Source organism: Castanea sativa, chromosome 7 (assembly GCF_040712315.1).
Source record: "Castanea sativa cultivar Marrone di Chiusa Pesio chromosome 7, ASM4071231v1".
NCBI lineage: Eukaryota > Viridiplantae > Streptophyta > Magnoliopsida > Fagales > Fagaceae > Castanea > Castanea sativa.
In genome coordinates, this window is record NC_134019.1 from 14,677,112 (window position 1) to 14,687,025 (window position 9,914).

General features: G+C 32.0%; 1 protein-coding gene across 1 annotated transcript; it reads right to left on the reverse strand.

Annotated features, from left to right (window-relative positions):
• Positions 1-1,352: 1,352 nt before the first annotated feature.
• Positions 1,353-1,700, reverse strand: LOC142644024 (protein RALF-like 19). Its single transcript, XM_075818713.1, has one exon. It carries the CDS (start codon positions 1,698-1,700, stop codon positions 1,353-1,355), a length of 348 nt encoding a protein of 115 aa, XP_075674828.1.
• Between the last annotated feature and the right edge of the window lie 8,214 nt (positions 1,701-9,914).

The window sequence follows — 9,914 nt, forward strand, 5'->3', positions numbered from 1 at the left end:
CCAAAAATAAATTTAAAAAAAACCCTGTTTTGCATCGAAATTTTAGAAATTTTTTATAGCATACAATATAATTCTTTTTATACCATAGTGTTACCAGTTGGTTTAATTGATAAAACCCTTTATCATTAAACAAAGATTCTGAGATTAATCACAGACCTATGCTAAGGGAGGAGAATCTAATGGAAGGAAGAAGACTCTCTTTCTCTTATACATGTACTGTAGTCCTTAGGCCCAGTAAACTTTTAATGTACCCAAAAAAAAAAAAAAGGTAGAAAACACAGAAGAAGCTAAATTAATTTGCATTAACATGAAGGGTAACTAGAAGTTAACCTATATATTTACTTAGCATCCAAAACTTAACTTCATCAGAGTTCAAAGAGGTCACAACGTATTAGATCTTACCTACGTCAAGAGAAGAGGGTTCTTAAAAAGAGAGAATTATCTTCCATTGCAAAATCCATAAGCTCAATGGACTGTCAGCGGATTAGAACATTTTTTTTTTAATAGCAATATGCTAATTTTCATGAACAAGAAGGTAATTAAAGTTAACATATTTACATATCATTTAAAAGTTAATTTTTATAATCTTCAAATTTAAAGAGGTCACAATGTCAAATAGCGAAGGTAGCCAGAGATTGGTAAAAAAAAAGAGACCAAAAAAAGCTAGTTATTGTCAAAGTCGTTTATTTGATAATTTTATTTTGTTTCCCAATCTTGCAGACATTTCGTTTCTGGTTATCCATAGTGTTTCTGAAAATCAAATAATGTGAATACGCAGTACCATTTCATGCAAAAGGACACAACATCAGAATCTGTTGAACACAAACGTAAATTCCCAACAAATTGACCCACTTTTTATTTGTTTTATTTTTTCCCTGACATTGTGAAGATTGGATCATGAATTATATATAACAAAAGGAAAAGTTTCAAGAAGCAGCAAACAACATAGACAAAAAACTGCAGAGACAAAAAACCTAATGAACCCTTTTTATATTCAATTAAATCACACCAAACAATCTAAGCCTTTTTATTTCCTCCATCAGATACACATAAGAAGAAGAGGGAGATTACAGAAGCAAAGGAAACAAGCCCTTTTGCACCCACCTCACAGTGACACATAACATAGACAAATTAAAACAAACAAAAACCAAGAAAAAAAAAAAAAAAAAATTCACCAAACCAAAGTTTAAGGGTACAACGGAGGAAATCTTGCAAGAATATTCAAGAATATCCCAGATTGATCAAATAATAAATACTAATAATTATGACCAAACAGCATAACGTATCTTTTATCAATTGTGCCTTTTTTCACTTCCATGCATGCACGTAGATGAATTGATGTTGTTGTTCAATTAGCCAGTGATCCTGGCACAGTGTGTGATGATGTTGCAACCGCGCCTGTAAGGATTAGCCTTTTGCCTCCTTTGACAGTTGTAGTAGGACTGACCGCGGCGGCCACATGGGACGGAGTTTCCCTTGAGAGCTCCATAGCTAATGTACCTCTTGCGGCGGCCAAGTATTCGGCTAGGATGAGAATCCATCAACATCTCATTCTCCTCACCAATGCAGTCACCAACTGCACCATCGCATGCGCCATACTTGGTCAGACCCCAGCTGCTAACGTCGTGCATATAAGGAGATGATTCAACCACTACGACGAATGCAAGGAGGAGGATTATCAGCCAAGGCTTAACCTCCATTTCAGGTTTGTGCGTGTGTGTGTGTGTAATGGGTAAAGGAAATGATATTGGAAAGTTTGTCAGAGAGAATTTTTTTTTTTTTTAAAGAAAAATAAAAGTTTCTTTGGCGATGCCTGGCCTCTGCTCTACCCTTCCTGTTAGAGAAGGGAGAAGAGAAGGATATAACTGGAAAGCTAGGATGGTTTTGAGGTTTCCGGGATAAAAAAGAAGAAGAGAGAGTTATGGAAAATTGGAGGGTGAGGTTTTGTTGGTTGTGTTTTCTGTGATTTAACGCAATTTTGGGGTGTCCGTCTCTTTCTCCTTGTTTTTCTGTCTTTTGGTTTTAGTTATTATTACGCTTCGTTTGTTTCTTCATAAATATTTTCTAGATAGTTGGTCATTTTTTGAAAAATATTTTCTAGAAAATTATATCATTTTCTTGTGTTTGGTTTTAACTTTGAAAATGCACTAAAAGCGTTTTTTAGTGTTTGTACACACAAAAAATTACTAATATTTCTGGTATAATTCAAAACATGTATAACATGCATTTTGTATAAACCAATTATATAATCATTTCTAGTACAATCAAAACATAAATAACATGTATATTGTGTAAATCAACTATATAATCAATAGGAGTGTAAAATATTACATAACCAAGATTTTTGTAGTTTATTGATTGACATCTCTTGGTGTTTCTATCGAATACGTCCATAATTCAACCTCCTTCCTATTGTAACTCTCGAATTATCCATATATAATTATAGTATATCACATAAACATTACAACAAATTATAAAAACTTTGTATAATTTTTATAACTATATGTCTAGTAGCCAAATTAAGGTAATCCAAGTAGGTATATAAAAAAAAGAAAAAAAAAAAAAAACATTTGTTGTCCTCCATCAAACGTAGCACCATGATGTTGAAATAGCTTTTTACGTAATAGCTCTATGGGATGCCACTCCCTCAGTAATTGTATAAACAATCTAGACAAGCCTAATAGTATTGCTGAGTGAGTTGTTGAATCTATTACTACACAAGGCATTGAGGAGCTTTGTGACAGTGGAACACAAGGTTAATTGGATTGGAAACCTCATTAGATACTATCTAAAGAGGCCTTACAAAGGAAGAGAGATTGTTTTCCAATAAAAAATTTAGCGAAAAGCAACCTCCAAAAAATAAGCTCTATTTTTAATAGAGCTTTCTATTAATCAAAGATAGTTTTGTTTGACTTTTTTATATGCTACCAAACACTAGAAAATATGAATAACTATATTTATATAAGGTTTTTCATCGAAATAACGGAATGTAAACAGGGATGACTCTCGCTTGTTTGGGGATGTTTTATATGATTGGCATAGCTTTGACAAAGTTTGGAGGGTGGCTGTATTTATAACCGCCGATGCCTCTCTTTGGAATATAAGAACTTACCTAGGGTCTTTTTGCTTTTTTGAAATGAAAACTAGCTAGTAATATGCATAGTTTAATAAAGAATAAATATAATATTTTGAGATAAAAACTTATCTATGATTCTATATTAGCTTACCTAAATTTTTACCTTATTTTAAGATAAAATCTTACTTTTTCTCTTTTGAGTAACCACTTTTTCCTTTTACTCACGTCAAACTTCTTATTCTAAATCTTATTTCATCTATACTATTTATAAGATGATTCCTCTCTTTAGACTGGATTTTTATGTAATTCAAAAATACTCTTAAACCTTATATTTAACAAGAAAAAAACTTAAGGACAACCCGGTAAAAATATATTTCTAACTTCACTTAAAATGCTTATAAGACACTCTCCTACTAATTCATGTTAAAAAAATAAACTTATACAAAAAATATTTTTTTTAAAGGAAAATTATAACACTTGACCAAAAATTAAAAAAAAAAAAATCATCATACACACAAAGCACACATGACGCCATGATGAGACTAGTTTAAATATATATGAAAAATATTATGTTTTCAACATTTTCACTATACTTTTATAATAAATCATAAATAGTAAATTATTATTGATTTTAATTTGAAACCACTGTTAGCTTAAAACTCACATTCTCATTATTCATTTAGCCATATATATTTGGCATGGTGGTCAGAGAAGATGAGGGGCTGGAACTAATAATACATTGGTGTTGTGGTTATTATCTAGATGAATATCGTGCAGCACAAGTGGTTCCCACAGAGCCAACTCAGAAGGTTGAAGTCAAATGGTCACCTCCTTCAGCTCCTAGCTTTCTATAAAATTAATATGGATGGGGCTGCTTTTTTGAAGCATAAGGAAGCTGGGGTAGGTGTTATTATCCAAGATGAGGAAGGAAGAGTGATAGCTGCTCTTAGCAAAAAATTAAGGGGGCGTTTGGTTGTTTTGTTTAAACAACAATTTTCGTAATATACATTTTTACAACACTTTTTTACTCACACATATTTTTACAATACTTAAACAATGTTGCTAGAATTATATTACTAAATGGCCCCTAAGACTCCCATTATAACAAAGCTTGAGTTTTTTTAAATATATTTTTATCTATGGTCACTCTAAAATGTTAATAAAACCCTTAAATTTTTACAATTATACTTAACTGCTAATCAAAATAAGGGAATTCACATACTTGTTTCATACAATTGTCACAACTGTTGAAAAAAGTGTTAAAAAAATTAAATGGGAAAAGTACTTTTATCCTCAGTTTGATGAATGTGGAAGATAAATTACATCTTTTATCAACAGTTGTAAATGTTGAAAATCAGGAACGCGAAACTTATATAGAGCTACAGTACAAATCAAGGTTCTATAGAACCAATAGTTAGTCTCACAGGTTCTCTTTCTGGTAGCTCATATCTCTCTCACACAAAACCTAGAAATTTCAAAGCTTTGGCAATCACTATACGTAACTCAAAATTTCTCTTCCAATTTCCATAACTAAACTTTTCAAACTATTTTTTTTTCTTTTTTTTGTCACTTCTTGATGATAAAATAATCTCTCCATGGGATGAAGTTAGTCTCTGCCTGAAATTGATGAGAGTGGTGTAGGCAGAGAAGGTGGTGACACTTTCCACTCAATCTGCAATCGTTTCCCTCTAAAGTGGAATCACCAAGATCAAGTCCGACTCAAATCATCTAGTTCTTCTCCACAATTGATCTCACTTGAACCGATTCAACCACAAGAGTTTACCATGGCTGAAGGAGAAGCTGGTGTCCTAGTTCTTGGTGCTTCTTGTTGTGTTCCTCTATACAATGTTGTTGATGGTGTTGTAGAGCTCGATCCTAGGAAGTACGGATATTTTGTTTAGGGTGTCGTACCCATGTTGTATATGTGTTGTAACCGTGTCATATCGGTGTTGTACCGACCATTTTATGTTATAATTTTTTAGATTTTGTTCGTGTCACCATATTATACTCGGGTCCATACCTATACTTGTATCCATGTTTGTGTTTCCTAAGCTTGATCACAATGGTGTTCAGGCAAGAAAGCGAGCGAGGCTGAAGGTTGAATAGAGAAGGATTGAGGATCAGTAGCACATTGAAGTTCTTGTTGCCTAAGGTTTCGAGAAGCGATGGTCTCGAGTTGTTGCAATTGGAGCCGTGGATTGGAGTTAGGCCACTGAAGCTCGCTTTTGTGAGTTTTTTCAGTTTCTTTGGTTTTTGAATCTGAATTATTGTTTGCATGTTTGATTTTTGAACTTTATTTTGCTTCTATGTAATTAGTTAATCTCATTTATGTGAAAGCGTAACATAAGTTTATCAGATTTATTTTTAAGCATTTATAGCAATTTAAATTAATAGCAGCTAGCTATGGCTTTAGTAAATACTAAATAGTTCTCATAGAATGGAATTTGAGTTTATTTCCTTTTATTTTTTATAGTGCATTGGAAGTTCAAAGCTCACATTACTGATCTGTTTGGTTGATGTGAAAATTAAGTCCAACAACGTATTACTTTTGCAGTATTTTCCTCAATTTTTGAAACCATAGAGGCCAATATGGGATCGATTTGCGGTGCTCTTCACAGTTGCAATTGCATTGTTATATGCACAACTTCTCACCTCAAGTGGTGTGAATAACAACAGACCTGCAAAAACTCCGCATAGATCCTGCTGGTGAGATTTTTCAAACAAGCTCATATGTGTATTTAGTAATTGTTTTCTTCCCTCCACTTGAAAACACAGAAATCTCCCCTCTTACTTTGATGAGGACAAATATCTAAGATTGACATTTGAGTATCACAATTAACAATGTAAAGTTACCTTAATGCAGCTAAAAGCAAAGTTTGACCACCCGCCCCTTCCCCCAAACTCAGGAGCTAGACATCATGTTCAATCTAAATCCATAATGGCCTCTTTGTTAAATAAATGTTTAAGAATTGATACTTTTGGAATTATGAGTATTTTTAAGTTAATTGAATTCTAATTTAGGTAATGTCTAGGGTCAAGAGGTTTCGATATAATTTTTATGAAAACATGTGATTATCACAATCTTCAATTGTATTCATACGACAGTATTAAGTTTTTATTTATTATGGTTAATTTAAAAACCATGTATACTTTAAATTATATCTTTTATTACACTTTACACTCTAAACTTTTCAAATGCATGTTTTGCACTCTAAACCATGACATTCTTACACTTTGCATCCCAATGTTAAGTTTTCTATTAACTTGGATTGAAAAATATGGTATCACGTGAAAAAATCTAATTGCCCATCTTCTCAATACTTTAAAAACAAAAGATAAATTACACTTTTCTAATCTAAACTATATTCATAATTACACTTTGCACCCAAAATTTTGAATTTCCATCCAAATTAACAAAAAACTTAACGTCGGGGTGTAAAGTGTACAAGGGTCATAGTTTTGCACCCTAAATTATGATCTTTGTTATATTTTGCACCACGACGTTAAGTTTTTAGTTAACTTGGATGAAAAAATATGGCACCATGTGAGAAGACTTAATTTCCTCTCTTTTAATACTTTAAAAACAAGAGATAAATTACACTTTACCAACCTAAACTATACTTATGATTACACTTTGCACTCATAAATTTGAATTTCCACCCAAGTTAACAAGAAATTTAACGTCGGGATGCAAAATGTAATACAAGGTATAGTTTAGAGTGGTAAAGTATAATTTCTCATATTATCTATATATATATATATATTTGATACAAGATAGAATTTCTACTTTAGCCTAATCTAAGTGTATATATGTGTGAAACTCCCTCCTGGAGACTTGAATTCCGATCCTTATTCCCCACACCTTACAAGCATTTATACTTGTGGAGTGACTACAAACATTTAATTTATATATATATATATATATATATATATATATATATATATAAGATAGAATTCTACTCTAGAATAATCTAAGTGTATATGTGTGTGAAACTTCCTCCTGGAGACTTGAACTCCAGCTTTTATCCTCCACACCCTACAAATATTTATACTTGTGGAATGATCACAGCATTTAAGTTTTTTATTATTATTATTATTATTTTTTATACAAGATAGAATTCTACTCTAGAATAATCTAAGTGTATATGTGTGTGAAACTTCCTCCTGGAGACTTGAATCCTAGTCCTTACCCTCCACACCCCACAAACATTTATACTTGTGGAATGACCACAGCATTTAAGCTTTTTTATTTTTTTTTTATTATTATTATTATTTTTTATACAAGATGGAATTCTATTCTAGAATAATCTAAGTGTATATGTGTGTGAAGCTCCTTTCTAGAGACTTGAATCTCGACTCTTACCCCCCACAAGCATTTATACTAAGGATAGGCAGTGGTCACAAGCATTTAAATATTATATATATATATATATATGAAACCATACATATATGATTCATAAATAAATGGGGAAGTTATTGCTCAAAATCGTGTTTACAGAGAAGAAAAGTTATATAAAAGAAGGGTAAATTATTATTTTTTTGTCCCGCAAATATGGGTCTATTCAACTTCGGTCTTTCAATTTATTTTTTTAAATGTTACCATTTAGTCCCTAAAATTTTGTATAGGTGTGTAATGAATGGTTGAGCTACTGCATAATTAGGAGACCAAAATCAAAACAACTTCTAGTTTAAGAGACCAAAAATCGAGCTAACACATATTTTAAATAAAATATATATATATATATATTGAACATGGAGACACACCATTTTGTATCAATTAGTATACAGTAGACCCTAATCTCAATGAGGAAGAACGACTACGCACAAACTCGATGCTCGCTAGGCTTAGATTCCTCTTCCATTAGAAACCTTGCCTGGAGTGGCGTATAGTACCTCTCCCAGGGAAGTGCATATATGCAACATGGGGAATGAATCACAACAGAAACTTCTATCCCATTCCATTCCATTTCCTTGATTGATTGATCATGACCAAACTAGTTATAGCTAGAATTTTCCCACCAACTGCCAAACCCTTTGTTTGAAGCCTCTATCTATAAAGAAATCCTCTTGAAAGATATTTATAAATCATCTGGAAAATCCCTCCCAACAAGAGAATTGTTTTATATTCTGTGTTTATCAAGGTGTTGCTATGCATCTTTATTCTGAGTATTGTCTTGTCAAATTCGAAGTTCGAACCCAAAGTCAACTTTGCCTAAAGCATTGTGCCATGGGTGCATGTGATCGATGATCATTATCATTTGAGGGGTTGGTCAATTGCAACGCTTCAAGTGCTTAGACAAGAGGTATTGATTCTCTCCCATGCTTGATCTTTGCCCCATTGCCAAATGTTCCATTTTTAACCCTTTTTTTTGGGGGGGGGGGGGGGGGGGTTGGGCATGAAGAATGCATAATTGCATTTTAGTTTCTTGTGTTGTCGCTTTCGTTCTAATTTTCATGTATTCAAAGTACGCACAAGCACGTAATGTAGAATAAAACTAAGTCGGCGTTGAGAAATTCGATTTCAGTCAAACTTTTCGGAAGGGGCGTACACCTTCTTTCGAGTGAAGTACGCGTTAATTAAAGTGTCACACTTCGGCTATATTCAAAGGCCAGAATCTAGATTTCTTTTTCTTTTTCCATCTCTAATTGTGTTGTTTTGTGGGATTCTCAAATGAGCGTGGCCTACGCTAATTTAGGTAGAAAGTAGCTCTCTTGATTTTTTTTTTTTTCACTTTTTATATTTTTATATTTATATTAGCCTTATCACACGCGTAAAAAAAACTTTTTCTTTTTTGACTAGTGTCATAATTCCCTCCCTCCCCTTTTTTTATTTAAATGTTGGATAAGTTTGTTTTGAAGACATGAATTAATATGAGAGTGTTCTATTTTGTAGGTTTTTTTTTTTTTTTTTCTGAATTATATAAAAGTCAAGTCTAAAGTGAAGGATCCTCTTATAAATAGTATAGAAGATGATTCCCCTCTTTAGACTAGATTTTTATGTGATTCAGAAATACCCCTAAACCTTACTTTTAACGGGAAAAAACTTGATGACAACTCACTAAAAATATATTTCCAATTCCACTTAAAATGCTTACAAAATAGGACCCTCTTCTACTAATCCATGTCTTCAAAACAAACTTATCTAATTTTTTTTTTTAAAAGAGAAATTATGAATCAGTTCTTGATGTAGGTAGAGATTGAACCCCAGATCTCTTATTCAACTATCAGAAACTTTATCAGTTGAGTTAACTGAAATCTACGATGACTAATCAAATTTAAATTAGGTGTTGATGTCAATATTCGCATGTTCAAAATTAAATTATAATAAGTAATTGATTCATGATGAAAATTAATAAGGCAATATAGAAATGATTTTATAAATTTTGGGTTTAAGTCACATGATTTAGATAAGATAATAAGTGATAGAATTCAAAATAAAACATTGATGTTGGGCTTAGATTCCATTGCAGGTTTTATTTTAGGATTTGAATCTCCTCAGTCCACATGACTGAAAAATATGTTGATTCACTCTACGGGAGATTCTAGCTTTGTTTGCTTATCCATTCTTAGCTTTGATAATCCAAATAAGTATATTTTTGCATAATCCATCTAATTTTTTTTTTCAAATTTGAATATTTGTTGTGATTTGATTTGATTGTTAACTAATGAGTTTGGATTTTTTTTTTTTAATACTAATTCGAATATCAAGATGTTTCTGTTCATGATGTTTTTGTAAACTTGTTATATTGGCTTGTAAGGCAAGTAAACGGGTGATTACAATTAATAGAAATATGAATCATTCATGGAATTTAGCTACAAGAACAAGATATATATATAT